We start from the raw sequence: 19,709 nt of genomic DNA, 5'->3' as shown, positions 1-19,709 counted from the left end.
CTGAAAATTCTCTCTGTACAAGCAAGTAATTCTACAAGCGTGCCAGAGCTCTTTGCAATAAATCTCATATTAATAGCAAAGCCAAATTCAGAAAGCAAACACTACCTAACAGTCCTCGGATTCAAATTCAAATCATGTCACCAAAGTCTAAAAAATAATCTATTAACAATCCCTTCATCCAACTATTTTCAGATGGGCTCTCATCAGAACCATCCCACCCTCTTTATGGTAGCTTTTTCACCAAGTCACAGAACTTGTGAAAATAAAACATTGATTGTTCTCCCTCAACAGACTGCTTCATAGTGGTCCTCATCAGAGTATTAAATGTGTTCCCAGAAAACCAATTTCAGATTAAGAATGTTTCTCATGAAAGTACACCCATTTATCAGTGTCGCTCATTACAAGGGAAACTGTTACTTTGAGTCAAAAAACTAGATAGATAGATAGATAGATAGATAGATAGATAGATAGATAGATAGATAGATAGATAGATAGATATGAAAGAGACTATATAATAGATAGATAGATAGATAGATAGATAGATAGATAGATAGATAGATAGATAGATAGATAGATATGAAAGAGACTATATAATAGATAGATAGATAGATAGATAGATAGATAGATAGATAGATAGATAGATAGATAGATAGATAGATAGATAGATATGAAAGAGACTATATGATAGATAGATAGATAGATAGATAGATAGATAGATAGATATGAAAGAGACTATATGATAGATAGATAGATAGATAGATAGATAGATAGATAGATAGATAGATAGATAGATAGATAGATAGATAGATAGATAGATAGATAGATAGATAGATAGATATGAAAGAGACTATATAATAATAAATAGATAGATAGATAACGCACTATATGATAGATAGATAGATAGATAGATAGATAGATAGATAGATATGAAAGCCATTATATAATAAAAAGACCGACAGGGGCGGCATGGTGGCACAGTGATAGCGCTGCCTCCTCACAGTTAAGAGACCAAGGTTCACTTCCCAGGTCCTTCCTGCGTGGAGTTTGCATGTTCTCCCCGTGTCTGCGTGGGCTTCCTCCGGGTACTCTGGTTTCCTCAGTCCAAAGACATGCAGGTTAGGTGCATTGGCGATCCTAAATTGTGCTTTGTGTGTGTGTGTGCCCTGTGGTGGGCTGGCGCCCTGCCCGGGATTTGTTCCTGCCTAGAGCCCTGTGTTGGCTGGGATTGGCTCCAGCAGGCCCCCGTGACCGTGTGTTAGGATATAGTGGGTTGGAAACTGACTGACTGACTGACTATATAACAGACAGACAGACAATGAAAGGCACTATCAGACAGACTGATAGATAAATTTGTAAAAATGGTGCCATCCTTATGATGAGACATAAAAGTGAGGACCTTACTCTCTGTGGTCATAAAAGATCCCTGGATGTCCTGGGTAAATTGCTCACCACCACAAGGGCATTTGGGCCACTAATCATCCCCAGTCTCTTACTGGCTAAAAATCTCTCTTGAGCAAGAGTGGCTGATGTTGCATCATCCAGGTGGATGTTACGCATTGGCTATAATTAAATGAGTTCCCCACTGTCAGTATAAAACACTCTTAACAGAGTTCAAAAAGTGCTGCATAAATATAATTAATTAATGACAGACAGACAGATGTGCCTATTAATAACTCTTTGAGGGCTGAATATTCATTCAATATTCAATATTCAATGCTCAGTTTTCTGAAAAGCACAAAAAGCAATAGTTTCACACATAAACAAACATAAAACGTCTGTCGCTGTGTGCTGCGGCTGCTGTTGCCACCTATTTGTGGTTTCTGGCGGCTGCTGAGGGGCAGCTCAATGGCCAGCAGGAATGTGCAGCAGGCCGGCTACTTAGCTGTCTTTGTGGGCCTGGTGAGTGTTGGTGGCAGTTGCACTGTGACACAATCTGATTTACACCTCTTGTCATTGTAAGTGGCGGTCCTCCCAGACAAACATTGCCATAAGCGCATCAGCTACACAAACGTGTTCAGCACGACGATCAGCCGGGGACCATTCAGCTGATGCCAGTACCTCATTTTTGATCTCATCTTCAGATCACTTGCTTCAAAATCAGAGTCTGACAAGCCCGATTCAGCAATAACACGTGAAACTTCATCCACGTGGTATTTTGTTTTGTGCATTCGCATTGATCTCTCACTGGATGTTGATGCCATTTTAGAGGTTGTTTGCTCTTTGCTACTCATGCACGAGCAGGAAATCAAGGTCAAATCAGCAAAGCTAACTTTCCTTCTAGCAAACTAAAACGGAAAGGAGAGTTTTGCCACCGTTTACAGCCGATTACCATCCTCTATCCCTGAATTCTGACAAAAGTCAACAGCCGCACTGAAAGAGTTAGAAGTATTCAGCCCTTTGGAAATGTTCACATTTTATTGTTATACAACACTGAACCATAGAGGACTTTTGACATTGATCAACAGAAAAATACACTTTGATTTCAAAATGAAAACAGATTTCTGCAATTTGGTCTACGTTAATAACAAATATAAAATACAAAATAATCGATCTCTTGAGAATTCACACCTGTTAATGTGATTTTCTAACCTGTTTAGTCCTGAACAAGGTCGCAGGGGTCTTCTGAAGCCTATGCCAGCTAGCATAGGGTGCAAGGCAGGAACAAACCCTGGACAGGGCGCAAGGCCAACCACCAGATACACATCAGGGCCAATTTAGCAAATTTATACAATTCACCAAACTTGAAGGTCTTTGGACGATGGGAGGAAACCAGAGTACTAAAAGGAAAACCACGCAGACGCAGGAAGAACTTGCAAATTCCATGCAGGGAGAACCCGGGACACAGACCCTAGTCTCCGCACCGTGAGGCAGCAGCACTACCACTGCACCACCCATCCCCATTAATACAACACACCTAAATTATCATCGGTGTAGCCAGTTGGTTTTAGAAGTTACAGACTGGAGATCACCTATCTGTAGTTCAGGGGTTTAAATTGATAGTGGTATAAATGCACCTGTGTCCGGACTGTCCAACTTGTTGTGAGTCAGTATGATGACCTAACCTACACAAGGAAGACAAAAGAACACTCCAAGCAACTCCATAAAAAGGGAATTGAAAATCACATGTCAAGGGATGAAGGCTCAAGTCACTGAATATCCCTTGGAGTCCAGTTAAATCATTCATTAGGAAGTGTAAAGAGTATTTGCACAGTTCTAAATCTGCTTAGAATTGGCCTTCCACCAAAACTGAGTGACTGCACAAGAAGAGCACTAGTGAGCGAGACCACCATGAGACCTCGGAGAATGCTGAAGGAATTACAAGCTACAGTTCCTGATATTGGAAAGACTGTGCAAACAATAACTGCTGCTACACCAGTCACAGATTTTTGGGAGAGTGGCAAGAGAAAAAACACACATGACATCTTGGTTCGCTAGAAGACACATATGAGACTCTGATGTCAGCCGGAAGAAGGTTCTGTGGTCTGATGAGACTAAAATGTAGCTTCTTGCCCATCACACTAAACACCATTTCTGTGTACTGCACACCATCAAAAACACATCATCCATGCTATGAATCATGGTGGTCGCAACATTAAACTATGGGAATGCTTCTGTGCAGCAGACCCTGAAAAGCTTGTGAGGGTAAAATGAAAGTAGCAGAATGTGGGGAAAACCTGGAGAAAAAACAGATGCGGTTTGCAAAAAATCTGTACCTTGGGAAAAGATTTGTTTTGCAGCAAGACAACAACCCAAAGCATAGAGCCAAACCTATAAAGAATGACCTAAAAAACACAATGTTAATGTCTTGAAGGTGCTGTCTCAGAGTCCAGATCTCAATCCAAATGAAAATCTGTGTTTGGACTTCAAAAAGGCTGTTCACTCACGATCAGCAGTTTTGCAAAGAAGAATGAGGAAAACATGGCAGATTGCAGAAGTGCAAAAATGATAAGAGACCTGCGCACACATGACTCAAGGCTGTCATGCCTGCCAAAAGTGTGTCTATTAAAAAACTGACTTGAAGGGGGTCAATACTTTTGCGATCAATTATTTGGAGTTCAGAAGACTGATGCAATATAATGGATGGAGAGGGGGGCATTATGGCTGGTGCTTGTTGAGCGCATCATGGAGGTGGCAGTAGATTGCTGGCAGTTACACGCATGGACACAAGTGTGGCTGTGAGGGTGACTAAAGCAATGGTGTGCCCGTGAAAAACACGTACATTAGTCCTTATCCTGGTGCAGATTAGATTAGATCAGGAGAAGGTGGGAGTGGAGGATGCCATCATCTATATGCTACACCGATCCCTCTCCCACTTGGACAGAGGCAGTGGTGCTGTAAGAATTGTGTTTTTGGACTTCTCTAGAGCCTTCAACACCATCCAACCTCTGCTCCTTAGAGACTGACTGAGATGGGAGTAGACTCACACCTGGTGGCATGGATTGTGGACTATCTTACAGAACAGACCTTAATATGTGTGTCTTGGGAACTGCAGGTCTGACATTGTGGTCAGCAACATAATGGCGCCGCAGGGGACTGTACTTTCTCCGGTCCTGTTCAGCCAACACACATCAGACTTCCAATATGACTCGGAGTCCTGCCACGTGCACAAATTCGCTGATGACACTGCTATTGTGGGCTGCATCAGGAGTGGGCAGGAGGAGGAGTACAGGAGGCTAATCAAAGACTTTGTTAAATGGTGCGACTCAAACCACTTACACCTTAACACCAGCAAGACCAAGGAGCTAGTGGTGGATTTTAGGAGGCCCAGGCCCCTCCTGGACCCCGTGATCATCAGAGGTGACTGTGTGCAGAGGGTGCAGACCTATAAATATCTGGGAGTGCAGCTAGATGACAAATTGGACTGGACTGCCAATACTGATGCTCTGTGTAAGAAAGGTCAGAGCCAACTATACTTTCTGAGAAGGTTGGCATCCTTCAACATCTGCAATAAGATGCTGCAGATGTTCTACCAGACGGTTGTGGCGAGTGCCCTCTTCTACGCGGTGGTGTGCTGGGGAGGCAGCATAAAGATGAAAGACGCCTCACGCCTGGACAAACTTGTTAAGAAGGCAGGCTCTATTGTAGGATTAAAGTTGGACAGTTTAACATCTGTGGCAGAGCGACGGGCACTAAGCAAACTCCTGTCAATCATGAAGAATCCACTGCATCCACTGAACAGTGTCATCTCCATGCAGAGGAGTAGCTTCAGTGACAGACTGCTGTCACCATCCTGCTCCACTGACTGACTGAGAAGATCGTTCCTCCAACCGACTCTTCAATTCCATCCGGGGGAGTAAATGCTAACATTATTTAAAGTTATTGTCTGCTTTTATATGCATTTTTATTTCTATTTAATTTAATATTGTTTTTTGTATCAGTATACTGCTGCTGGATTATGTGAATTTCCCTTTGGGATTAATAAAGTATCTATCTATCTATCTATTAGTTAAGCGTCTTGTAGAGTATTTATTGCCTGAGGGAGAGCGGAATAGAAAGGCATCGTGGAATCAAGAGATAAGGGATGTTTTGTTTGCTGTGGCAGACCAGTGGAAGACCCATTGAACAAATAGAGAATGAACTGGGATGCTAGGGTGCTGTTTATCAATTCCTGATGCACTGTGCAGAAGGAGTGGCAATCACTGGACCTGTTGTTTGCAAGCATGAAGCGCTAGGGATTGTGATTTTTAAAAATGTTTTTGATTCTCTTGCTTTTAACATAATGTGTGTGATCCCACCTGACAGAGCACTGAATGCATTTATATAAAGAAGTGCATTCCAACATTATGTTGAAAAGGCTGCACTTGTTTTAATAAATGACCTCTTCTTGAGTTTTGCACTACCACGTCTGCCTGTGTATCTCATTGCTCCGCTGGCACTTCTCAGTCATGACAACTAGATGTCCCGACAGGAGCTGGTACAGAAGGCTGTGGACATCAGGGCACCACACAGATCCAATCAGGGTCTGACCCCTTCTCGACCAAGAGTCATCCTCTCCCCGTCTCCCATAGAATGTCCCTTCATAAGGTAGTTTAGCAATCACCCTAAATCAAAACAAATCCAACAACTGCAGGAACACACAAAACATCATTTAAATTGAAAGAACTAGCAGCTTACCTTCTTCCACATCGTTTCTGGTGGCAGCCTCCAGCAAGGTGATACTGTCAGGGAAAACTACCCGCCGGCTCTTTTTCACCTTGCTTTTGCGCTTTTCCTTGTCCTTCTGAGAGGCTTCCTTTTCCATCTGAGCCCATACTTTAAGCTGCTGCGTTCTACGTTTCTGGGCATGTTTAAGTCTCTCGGCAGTGGTCATGCGGCTAACAGCCTGCATCTCTGCCAACAGGTCAGTATGCTCCGCCATAGCACTTTCAGCTCTCACAATGTTTGTTTCAGGCTTTTCTACCAAAACGAGCGAGTCACTCCGTAACAACCATCTTGTGGAGCTCCAGTGTGTGGTGAAAGTACATCAGTTCATGTGAGAGACATTGCGTTTGGAGGACAGGTGTAATTCCACTGGTGGCGAGGGCATTGGTAAAAAAAAAACACAGGAGAGGTATTCTTTTCAGTAAAGGATATGTCCATAGAATTAAGGCTTGGATGAAGGTCACCTCCACCTCATGCACTGCCACCGACTGGCAACATCCCGAATCTTGAGAATGTCCATTAATAGTCAAAACAATACTGAAGTTATGCTGGGGGCTGCATAATTTAAATCAAGTACAATCAGGTCATCACACTTCTTTAAAGCATTACATACAATCCGGATTATTTTAGTAGAAATTCCCTGCTTAATTAAATTCCAGAGATGGAAATGTGCTTAAAATATCTTCTTCAACTGAATCTCGTTATAAATTAAAATTTGAAATATTCAACTTACAATGCTCCGACTGCACAAATACATGACATTCTTCATTCCCTCAAGGGACGTATTTAAAAAGTCTGACGTTTCCTGAAGTGGAGTCTCCGTTCAATGGCGCTCTAATTGTTTCAGGATGCATATTGACAGCTATCTGCGTCAAGCCACGAGCCATTGGGAAGGTTCCGGTCTGAGGCAGCCATATCCTCCTGACTCCTTGGCTTGAGTACTATCTGTCTGATTACTCCACACACTGGAGGACACCGACAGCTGGGAGGGATGTGGAAACTTTGTACGTGAGCCAAATCAAGCAATTTGAAGGGAAAAAAAAAGCCTCGGTTAAAAAAAAAAAAAAATAGCTGGTGTTGTTTCAGTCCACAGCTAGTTGTTGCTATAACAAGCTGTCTGGAAATGCCATCCTATGGAAGGAGAAAGCTGATGTCCATCTTGGTAGAGCGCCCCTCAGGATGCTTTTATTTCAGTGATAACGGGCTTTCTCGGTGTCTTGTAGCACCAGCAGACAAAGCCCATCCAAGCCTGAGCTCAACTGGAAATCTGGTCAGCAACCTGAAAACAAAAAAACGAAAGCCATGACATTAAAATGAGGTGACTGCTAGCAAGCAACAAAAGTACAGTGCATCCTAAAAGTATTCACAGCGCATCACTTTTTCCACATTTTGTTATGTTACAGCCTTATTCCAAAATGGATTAAATTCATTTTTTTTCTCAGAATTCTACACACAACACCCCATAATGAAAACGTGAAAAAAGTTTACTTGAGGTTTTTGCAAATTTATTAAAAATAAAAAAACTGAGAAATCACATGTACATAAGTATTCACAGCCTTTGCGCAATATTTTGTTGATGCACCTTTGGCAGCAATTACAGCCTCAAGTCTTTTTGAATATGATGCCACAAGTTTGGCACACCTATCCTTGGCCAGTTTCGCCCATTCCTCTTTGCAGCACCTCTCAAGCTCCATCAGGTTGGATGGGAAGCGTCGGTGCACAGCCATTTTAAGATCTCTCCAGAGATGTTCAATTGGATTCAAGTCTGAGCTCTGGCTGGGCCACTCAAGGACATTCACAGAGTTGTCCTGAAGCCTCTCCTTTGATATCTTGGCTGTGTGCTTAGGGTCGTTGTCCTGCTGAAAGGTGAACCGTCGCCCCAGTCTGAGGTCAAGAGCGCTCTGGAGCAGGTTTTCATCCAGGATGTCTCTGTACATTGCTGCAGTCAACTTTCCCTTTATCCTGACTAGTCTCCCAGTTCCTGCCGCTGAAAAACATCCCCACAGCATGATGCTGCCACCACCATGCTTCACTGTAGGGATGGTATTGGCCTGATGATGAGCGGTGCCTGGTTTCCTCCAAACGTGACGCCTGGCATTTACACCAAAGAGTTCAATCTTTGTCTCATCAGACCAGAGAACTTTGTTTCTCATGGTCTGAGAGTCCTTCAGGTGCCTTTTGGCAAACTCCAGGCAAGCTGCCATGTGCCTTTTACTAAGGAGTGGCTTCCGCCTGGCCACTTTACCATACAGGCCTGATTGGTGGATTACTGCACAAATGGTTGTCCTTGTGGAAGGTTCTCCTCTCTCCACAGAGGACCTCTGGAGCTCTGACAGAGTGACCATCGGGTTCTTGGTCACCTCCCTGACTAAGGCTCTTCTCCCCCGATCGCTCAGTTTAGATGGCCGGCCAGCTCTAGGAAGAGTCCTGGTGGTTTTCAACTTCTTCCACTTACGGATGATGGAGGCCACTGTGGTCATTGGGACCTTCAAAGCAGCAGACATTTTTCTGTAACCTTCCCCAGATTTGTGCTTCGAGACAATCCTGTCTCGGAGGTCTACCTACAATTCCTTTGACTTCATGCTTGGTTTGTGCTCTGACATGAACTGTCAACTGTGGGACCTTCTATAGACAGGTGTGTGCCTTTCCAAAACATGTCCAATCAACTTTTTTCACATTGGAAAAAAAAAGTTCCTGCAGTAGGAATGTTACAAAGGTTCCTGAGTTTCTAAAAAGTCCCTGGTTCCCAGAAAAAGCCAAGTCTTAAAGAACAGTGACCTCCATAAGTCTTAAACGGAAATAAGTTTGGAACAACCACGACTCTTCCTACAAACTAGCCAGTTAGGTGAAGAAAGGTAACCTGATGGTCACTCTAGGTGTGCTGGGAGAAACTTCCAAAAGGACAATTATCAATGCAACATTCCATCAATCTGAGCTTTGTGGCTGAGCAGACAGACAGAAACCTCTCCTCAGGAAAAGACATATGGAAACCCGCTTGAAGTTTGCAAAAACAGGCAACTAAAGGACTCCTCAGACTGTGAGAAATAAGATTCTCCGATCAGAGAAAGCCACGATTAAATGATTTGGCCTTAATTTTAAAGAACATGTCTGGAGGAAACAAGGTACATTACAACTGAAATACCATTCTAATGGTGAAGCATGGAGATGGCAGCATCATGCTCTTGGGGACAGGGAGACTAGTTAGGGTCAAGAGAAAGCTGAACAGAGCAAAGGACAAAGATATAGGTAATGAAACTCTGCTGCAGTGCGCTCTGGACATCAGACTGGGCTGAATGTTCGCTTCCCAACAGGAAAATGACCCTAAGCATAAAGCAATGACTTGGCACTCAGCGGTGACTTAGGGACAATGTCCTTAAGTAGTCCAGAAAGAGCCCAGACTTGAACCCAATCAAACAGCTCTGGAGAGACCTGAAATCAGCTTTCCAGTGACACTCTCCATCCAACATGACAGATATTGAGAGAAGATCTGCAGAGAAGAATGGTACAAAATCCCCAAATTCAAGTGTGTGAAGCTTGTTGTATCAAACCAAGAAGATTCAAGGCTATAATTCCCGTGGAAGGGGTCATTGCCATTAAAATATTGTTTTTTTTTTTTTGTTTTAATAAATTTGCAAAAAATTCCAGAAGCCTGTTTTCACTTTGTTATTCTGGTGGAGTAAAGGGAAAAAAAATGAATTTAAATGATTTTAGGACAAGGCTGCTGCACAACAAAAGATGAAAAAAGTGAAGGGGTCTGAAGGCAGAGTATATGAATTTGAGTGACAACATTTAACAGCAGGTTGTGCCTCTCAGTAAAGGCTGCACTCCTCAGTACAGTCGCAACAAACTGAAACGCTCCCAGTGCTCGGTCTAACTCTTCAGTTTTATCGGTTAAATACATAAAACAGAGAAGCCCAAACCAATGACCTTGTCTTTGCAGTCAGAGAAACACAAATTATGGCAGCCTTTACCTGGACACACAGCTGCAATCGGTCAAAATATGAATATTGTACACGGCCATAAACGGCTATCAATCAATCACTTTGTGCCATGCAGGTGCCTCTCGGCTCTGTGGAATGCTACAGCAGCATCTAGAGGGGGGTGATTAATCACAATCAGTGGGCTTTGCCTAGGTGCTGACGTCTCCCATATCATCATATGGCAGGGTGTGTTATGGCACGGAGTTATCTGCTCAGGTCCTAAAAGTTCACAACATTTTTTTTAAGTAATTCCATTATTAAGTTCTTACAGTTCCAGGGATCAAAGTCTGAATCCTGGCCTTGGCAATGTCAGAGTGGAGTTTGCTCCTTCTCTGTGTGTGTGCGTGTGTGTGTGTATGTATGGAGGGGGTTTCTCCAGGTACCTAATTTTCCTGTCCCAAATTTGTAATAAGGGGTGAAACAGAGGACCCACAGACAAACCCCAAAACACAGGAGAAGTACATGCCACCTCCACAAAGACAGTCCATGAGCCATCCTGGAATTGTCAGACAGCACTGTTTACCACTGCACCACCATATTGTCCAGCAGAATGTGCTTTACAGCTCCAGAGACCTTTATTTGAATCCCAGTCCATTCACGGTGAATGTGCTCTCTGCGTCTCTTTGGGTTTTCCTCTTGGTGCTCCAAGTTTTCTTTCTCACATTCCACAGAAGTTCAGGTTAGGTAAACTGGCAGCTCAAAACTGACCTTGTATGAAGGTGGGAGTGCACATAAGTGTGCCCTAGTATGCACTGGCACCCCATCCAGGGTTGGTTTTAACCTTGCATTCAATGTTGTTCTGATCTCAATGACCCTGAACTCGATTAAGCCAGTTTGATGATGAATGGATTTACACGAAGGCAGGAGACCAAACAAAACAATTAAAGGACAGTGCAGCACTTATCGTGATCCCATGAGGAGCTTTGATGAAATGACACAATAACATGCTGGGTGTCTAGAAGCAATGCGGTCTGGGAAAGGTGCAGGTGAAGAGTCAAATAAATCTACAGAATACAAGTGGCTCGGACCAAAAGCTTCACTTCCTCCCATGTTGTACCACTCACTTGTGCTAAAGTGCTCCCTGATTCAGGCTCTCTGGATGATGATGCCATGTTAGGCAGGAGTGTGCAGCCAACTAATCATACCAGTGCAATAAAAAAAAACCAGACATTTGTTGGTTTAGTATGTGTCACTGAGGAAGTCACTTGATATTCTGAAGGCCCAAATTTAAGAAGCCATAAGAAAAAATGACAATGTACTGTACCTGTAAAAGCATTTTAGGATGATGGTCACTATAGAAAGGCACTCTCTAAAATGATGGCTGACTTTATTGACCTACTGATTGGTTGATCACTGCAAAGGTGTAGGCAGTGAAGATTCCGGCCTTATGCCAAATGCTGATGAAAAGCATCCATTAAACTGGATAAGCAGGTACAGAAAATAGCTGCTGTTTTTTTTTTTCTTCTCTCATGTGATGCCAGGACCCTGGCACTCTGTGACACCTTAGATAAATTAAATGGGTTTGAAAAGGAATGGATGAACGAAATGTCTAATTCTTCATTAAAGTGCCTCACTCTTCCTGTTGTGTAAAGTTGGAAGATGCACTATATGCCAGTGGTTAGATATGACAACTAATTAAATTTGGGATTTGCAATAAAATCCAATAAAACATAACGTAATGCAACATAAAATAACAGTGCAATGCAACATAACATACTGCAAATAATGCAATGCAACATAAGCACACAGTGTTATGCCTGACTGTAAAGGCAAATGAATTTTTATGAAGTAACCACAAAGTCATTATGCCAATCTAAATACAAAATCAGTCTCATCTTTCATCAAAAGTCAAACATCAAACAAGAAAAGTGGTCAGGAAACCAAAGCTTAGAAGTTATGGTTATTTTAAGGACACAATCGAAGGAAAGTACACAGGAATGTGTTTGTTTTATCCACAAACTTGGATAATCTGGAAATGAGTGATGCTGATCTTTATACTGTTAACCTGAAGACAGCATAGGTGGCAACCTCTGGAGGCAAACGAACTAGCAACAGTATTGAAAAAAAAAAAATACAAAATGACAACTCCCATGAAAACCCAAATGGCAATGGTAAAGATGTAAAACATTTACAACTTTAGCAAAATTAGTTAGAGAAATTGATTCAAACAAACCACTATAAATGCACTTAAACACCCAAGTGTTCATTTTGTATGTGTGCAGTGAGAAAAGACAAACTTTCAGTAATAGAATAGATGACCAGGCAGGAGGTGAAACATCAGAAAAAGAAGATGAGATCTGTACTATCTTTTGACACAACGAAAACGCTAAACCAACAATCAAAGTTGAAGCCAAAAAGAGAGGTCTAGAGCACTTGATACCAATGTAGTAATGCCTACCATGCAAAGATTTCGTTAGAATTATTTGAAAACTCGGGTGACCAGGAGCATTGTACTGACTTTTTAGCCCTTCACAGCAATGATACCAGCACCACACACCTCCGAGGGATGCTACATAGCAATGCTGTGGCCACCACAGCATGAAATAGAAGCATGCAGAAACATCAATATGTTGTCGGAAAAAGACAGAAAAAATAAAAGACACACAGAAAACGACTTTAAAATGAAAAACTATTATCATAAATGGATTTAAGGACTTTAAAAAACCTATATAAAGATATAACCTGTTGAAATCAGTGGTCTGGAAAACGGAAAAATAATAGTAATAAGGGACACAGATCACGACACATATGTTTGTACAGTTATCTGTTGCAGTTCACAAGGGTTAGGGGTATAGAAGCCCCACAAATACAAAAATCCACAAATATGTTTAGGGTCCATGACTACTGTACATTCTAAGTTTATTACATTGAATAAGATGCAAAAAGTTGCAAGAAACGCGAGACAGAACGATCACTGCGCAAGCAAATCATGTGTGAGAGACTGACTGACAAGGCAAAGGTGCTCGCCGTCCCCCAGACAAAGTACGTAGTTCAGCAATTCTTTAGTGAACTGTAACATAATAAATTTATGAGTAAAATGGTAATAAACGACAAAAATGATTAATATTACAGATACAAAGGAAATCCAACAAAGCATCAAGCACAAAATAATAAACACTCACGACACAGTCCAGTTTCGCAGATGCAGATGACGGTGGTGCAATTATGAAATTAAATCCTCTGTGAACAGCCTCCAGAAAGTTATGTGAAGTTTTGTTTGACTTGAAAAGTTGTCTAATGTCATGTGGCCTTAAGCTAACTTGCATTTTTAATTAAATAAAGTGGAGTTCCTATTTCAGTAATTTCTTGTTTATCATGGTGCTGAAGAGTGGCAACATTTTGCCTAGACATACAGAATTTCACCATACAGGTGACAATACTATTATTACTACTCCCAAAGTTCATTTTCCGGCACCACACCACACTGCAGCCTTTACAGAAGCTCTGTTTCTCTTTTTTATTTAGGATCACTAATGTTTTTAAAGTAATTCTTCTTCTTCTTCTTTCGGCTGCTCCATTAGGGGTTGCCACAGCGGATCATCTTCTTCCATATCTTTCTGTCCTCTGCATCTTGTTCTGTTACACCCATCACCTGAAAGTCCTCTCTCACCACATCCATAAACCTTCTCTTAGGCCTTCCTCTTTTCCTCTTACCTGGCAGCTCTATCCTTAGCATCCTCCCAATATACTCCGCATCTCTCCTCTGTACATGTCCATACCAACGCAATCTCGCCTCTCTGACTTTGCCTCCCAACCATCCAACCTGAGCTGACCCTCTAATGCACTCATTTCTAATCCTATCCATCCTCATCACACCCAGTGCAAATCTTAGTATCTTAATGATTTTAAAGTAATTAATTAATGTTATTGATTAGTAATGTTAAGATATGGCCTCGAGTTTGTTACCATACATTTTTGGATGAATTTTTAAACTAAACTGAAGAGATGCTTTTGTCAATGCAGACCCGCAGACCAACCCACCTCAACTGCCTCTCAGACATGCCTTGAATTTCAGAAATGTCACATGGGTGAGTGTCAAAGATCTGATGGCTCCCTAAGACTATAACATATGAGAATATAAAAGCCTGAGAGGAATGTAAAATAGGATGTATTACATATTCCCGTATTCACCTACAGCACTGCAATCACTGCTGCTGAAAGAGCCTCATTACGCCCTATCAGGAGAGCTGCTGGTCCTAAAATGAAAAGGGGCAAAAGGTCAAATATCCAGAGTGACAATAACAGTTATAAGCTCATTTGGGGGAAGGAAGAGGAGAAGATTCAGAGAGAGAGGATAAAAGTCAGGTGAAAAGTATTCAGAGCTGGCCTGACTTCATATAATGAAAAATGTTCAATTGCTTTCATATGAATTGTACGAATGGTGATGTCTCATAGCAAGAAACAGTGAGTTCAGGTACTGTGATATTTTGGGTACTGGAGAGAACCGGCTTACGCCTCTTATTTCAGATGCTGTTTTAATGCGGTAGGGTGTTTTTCAAACTGTGTAGAAAAAGCAGGAGGGGGACTGGAGATTTTTATGATTGTGCAATGATGAAAAGGGGAGAACGGCGCCATTAAAACTAAAATGTGTGATCAAGACATTGAAATCCGGACTGAATTCATCCATGTCACTGCCCTAACAGATATGTTGCATCATCCTGGCTGACTCGGCAACAGAATTGATTCCTTCTGTACTAATATCATCTTCTTCTTCTTTTGGCTGCTCCCATTAGGGGTCGCCACAGCAGATCATCTTCTTCCATATCTTTCTGTCCTCGTCATCTTGTTCTGTTATACCCATCACCTGCATGTCCTCTCTCACCACATCCATAAACCTTCCCTTAGGCCTTCCTCATTTCCTCATCCTTGGCAGCTCTATCCTTAGTATCCTTTTCCCAATATACCCAGCATCTTTCCTCTGCACATGTCCAAACCAACACAATCTCGCCTCTCTGACTTTGTCTTCCAGCCGTCCAACTTGAGCTGACCCTCTAATGTACTCATTTCTAATCCTATCCATCCTCGTCACACCCAATGCAAATCTTAATAACTTTAACTCTGCTACCTCCAGCCCTGTCTCTTGTTTTCTGGTCAGAGCCACCGTCTCCAGCCCATATAACACAGCTGGTCTCACTACCGTCCTGTAGACCTTCCCTTTCAGTCTTGCTGATACCCGTCTGTCACAAATCACTCCTGACACTCTTCTCCACCCATTCCACCCTGCCTGCACTCTCTTTTTCACCTCTCTTCCACAATCCCCATTACTCTGTACTGTTGATCCCAAGTACTAATATGTTAATGACGAATCACTTTGAATGCTGGTGACTTCCAATAAGGAATCAAGTGTCTATTAGGCATGTTCTATTCATGGACACTACAAGCTGGACCTGTTCTATTCAAACATGAATGACTTGAACAATAACCTGTGGTACAATCTGAGCAGGTCTGACCTCATCTTACTGCAACCCACAAACCTCTTATTGACAACAGCAGTTTTCTGTTATCCAAACATGAAGTTTTATGTGCATTTAGTGGGGGGTTGTTGTTTAAGTTTATTATATTCATAAATTTTTTGTTTGTTGTGTAAAGTTTTACTTTTCCCCTACAGGACATATCTACATAACATTCTCAAAATCACTTAATCTAGTTCAGGGTCATGGAGTCAATCTCAGAAGCAGTACTGGATGAAGCACCAGTCCATCAGAGGGACCACTCACACACGCAATTTGAAATAGCCAACGAATCCAACACTCATGTCTTTGGAATATGGGAGGAAGAAAGGAATATTTGGAGAAAACCCATACAATGATGGATTACAACCAATTTAGATCCATAAGGGCTGCAATGTTGACCACTCCTAGTAACTTCTTTCTTTAATTTTTAATGACCTCAGAATCCACCCTTACTTTCCTGTCCTGATCCATGACAGCAGCCCAACACACACTGTGACAGGGAAGCTGGACTGCTTCACACTCTGCAGCATGTCCGCCCACATGTCCATCTGTGAAAAACTGGTAAAGATGCCTTGTAGTTGCAAACCAATAAATTATACATTGCAAAATTTTCATAAGAAGGGTAAAATATTTATAATAAAAATATGACTCCTTCGTAAATAATTCATTGTTTTTCATTAAGCAATTCCTCTGGGTATTTTTTGCAGAATCCTTTTTCCCCCCAATTATGCAAAACACACTGCAATGCGTATGTGCTGTTTGGTCTGATCTGAAGGGAAAAAAACTGCTCAAGATACACAAAGATGTCAAGTAACCAGGACTTGACATTCATTTTCAGTTTGTGGTTAGGCCGGTGGGCAGGCAAAGGCTGTCCCTACAGCAACAAGTTCACTTAAATCCACCTTACGTTTGAGTAAAGCACGTCTCTCATCGACAGTCCGGGATCACTGGGCCCACTTGTGCATCTGGACGCACACACACTTAACAAACACTGCTCCAGTTCGGAGCTTCAAATCAGTCCAATACTAAGCTTCACACTCTGCTCCTCACAAATGCTATATTGGTCACATGGGCCAAACATTATATAATGCTTAACTGATTACTACTTCATGTAAATGTCATTAAATGATACCTTATTGGTCACATAAAACTTCCATTAAGAAGTCATTAACAAACATTATGCTGCTTTACATCTTTACAAATAATGTATTCATTAGCTTTATGTCAGTGTCATACTCTCTCCATGAAGTTACCGCTAACCACCTTGCGCTTGGGGGGGATTGGCGGAGGTCCCACATGATCATCACAACACCAGATCATTGGACGAATCAAGCATAGTTGTCAATGTTTTCCTTACTTAGTAAATTGAGGACGATCGTCAGTGTGGGAGTAGGTTGAAGCGGTTGTCCAGGATTTGCCACCATCCACCTGTGATCAAGTGCGATTGTTGCAGCATGGTGGGTAGGGGGGTTTGGAGGCTGGGGTCAGTTCATTCAGGGTTGACCTCAGCCCACCTGTAATGCTGCTGCAGCCTGTTAGGAAATGGTAGTTTTATATATTTTTGCAGTAACCTAATCTAAGGCTGAATGGGTTCACCCTTTGTAAAGGTTTGTTAAGTTTCATTAATGAAAGTGTATTTCAACAGGGTTTCTATCCAGGTTTACCATAAAATATGAAATGGCCAGCAAAGCTCCTCAGAGACAGGCAGTAGCTGATGAATTCTTTAAAAAACTTTATCAGAACTAGAGGCAGTTGGCCAGTTTTGATGATGAGTCAGAGGCACTGTGGAAATGTTTGCATGAAAGTGAATCAGAGGCAGAGACTACAATTCCGATTTAATAAAAGGTCAAAAGATGTGAATGAATTTCTGTGCAGAGGTTTAGCAGAACCATGGGCAGTAAGAAAAATTCAATTAAGAGGCACGGTGGAAACTTGTAAACTAAAATGAACCAGAAGCAGGGGGCCTTGATCAAATGTAATAAGCCAGATGTTGTTCATTTTCACACAGTAGCAGACAAGAGCTAGTCAGAGACGCTATGAGAATTTCCAGATACAAATTGTGACAAGGACAGCCAGCAAGTATTTCAGTCCAAAGTATGAGGAGTTTGCTTGCCTTTAAAATTAAGAAAGCCAAAGACATAAGAACCACACGTAGTTAACTAGCTTGTAATGGTATTCTTCCATACCTAGAGGATCTGCCTCAGTGCAGTGTCCTGAGAGAGTCCCAGCATGCACACGTTCTTATGCAAAGCAGCTCTAGGCTTCCTAGCAAGGAGAGTGAAACGATTAGATAACACAGAGCCACCGAATGGCACACAGCTGGCACAGAAACGAGTCACTTACCACATAAATAATTTCACAGCTGAACAGTACAGGCATGCCCAATAGAATGTGTGTGCCTACTGCCTCATAAGACTAACCAAATCATTGTTCTTCCTTGTAGTGTCAGGTATCGGGGCAGCAGAAACAAACAAGGTGGCATTACAATTTTAACAGTCAAGCTCAACTTAACAGCTGCATCATCTGCCCGGAAGACAAATAGAACATCAAAGGAGAACAACCTAGCAAGAACAAAATTGGGGATCGCATTAAGTTTCTGTGACTGACAGTGAGAAGCACCTCATCATTTCTTTTTCATTTACATCTGTCCTTAACAGTCAGGGGGCCTGAGGCTAAGAATCAGCGCTGGTACCTTAATGGTTGCCTGTTCAAATCCTGTTACTGCCAGAAGGGATCCTATTCCATTGGGCTCTTGAACAAAGCCCTTAACCTGAAACCTGCTCCAGGGGCACTTGTACAATGGCTGAACCCGTGTGCTGCCCCCAAAAAGTTCATGTGAAAAGACAATTTCCCTGCAAGGATTAATAAAATATTTTAAAAAAAAAATCTCTGGATTTTTTTTGGTTCCCTGGAATTTCACAACAAGTAAATGAACTGATGACTCCTTTCTATTCACCATTGCAGCTCAAGATGATATTTATTCTCATCTTGCTTTGAAACACAATAAGTTGGTCTTTTTAATTATAAGCAATTTAAAAACAGTCAGAGTAAGCATCTAAAACACAATCACTGCTTGTTCTGGAGAGATAAAATCACAATTGTTGAGCTACAGGCATTATATTAAAAAAGCAAGCTGCAATCTGCCTAAATCACAAGTTTTTACTAAGACGACTATGATGAACTGCTTTAGGACTCTTGAAGGCAATTTATGTTCTAATCTCATCTGTGGATCATTTATTTATCAGCATTTTATGGTCTGCTACATTGCTTCTTTCTTCTTTCTCTAACTACATTTGGGCATCCTTTGAAATAGCAGAAAACGCTGACAGGAACAAAGGTAAGCAAGTTCTGGAGGGAGGTATGGCTAAACCGCATTGGTCACTAAATCCGGAGAGACGCCCTACACCACAATGCCCCATTGGTCCATAAGCTGTGACAGGAAACCAAAGGACTGGCTCTGTTTCTCTCTTCATCATCCACAGACCATGCCGAAGATGACGGTCTACTGTATCTAAAAGCCACCCAGGACAACATCCTATTTTGACACTAATTCTAATTTTCAGTAAGTTTTCTAATACTATATAGCTCCAGGCTTTGCTATATTCTCTTAAACTGCTACTATTCAACTATAATAAATAGTATGAGACGTTTGCAACTGTCTTTCTCAAAGAGTTTAGCAGGTTCAAGGGAAATGCCAAAATAGGGTGGACATCACGGTGGTTGGTTGTTAAGTACTTTTAGCCAAGTATGTCTAGGTTATTCTTAGGTGTCAGCCTTTAGATCCAAGTTATATTCTGGGAAATTTATGTATCTAGGTTACTCTCGGGGGCCAAGGCAGCCTGAGGGCTAGCTTATATCCAGGGACATCTATGTGTTGTTCACACCAAAGCTTGTGAATCCCCATGTTGAATACCGAAAACTGATAGGCTGTGTAAGCATCAGTCATCATTAGTGCTTGTGTAGACAGAGTTTGCGTGTGGGTGAAGATTAGGGTGTGAGAGTTGACCGATTCAAACACGAGCTTGGTATGTTCCACTCATAACACGATAAGAAAGAGTCCAGAATGGTGTCCTGACTAGTGGAGAAATGGAGGGCTGTACACTAAGTGCAAGCCCCTATTGTTGTCATTTTGCTT

General features: G+C 41.9%; 1 protein-coding gene across 2 annotated transcripts in view; it reads right to left on the bottom strand.

The window, feature by feature from the left end:
- ppp1r16a (protein phosphatase 1, regulatory subunit 16A) overlaps positions 1-19,709 on the bottom strand; it is a 180,008-nt gene that overhangs the window by 116,537 nt on the left and 43,762 nt on the right. For both annotated transcript variants that reach the window (XM_039753803.1, XM_039753804.1), the window contains exon 2: positions 6,115-7,420. In XM_039753803.1, coding sequence (XP_039609737.1) covers positions 6,115-6,358 — 244 coding nt within the window. In that variant the 5' untranslated portion in view covers positions 6,359-7,420. The remainder of the gene's footprint in view (positions 1-6,114; positions 7,421-19,709) is intronic.

Source organism: Polypterus senegalus, chromosome 5 (genome assembly GCF_016835505.1).
Source record: "Polypterus senegalus isolate Bchr_013 chromosome 5, ASM1683550v1, whole genome shotgun sequence".
NCBI classification, from domain to species: Eukaryota; Metazoa; Chordata; class Cladistia; order Polypteriformes; family Polypteridae; genus Polypterus; species Polypterus senegalus.
This window is presented reverse-complemented; position numbering and strand designations above follow the sequence as displayed.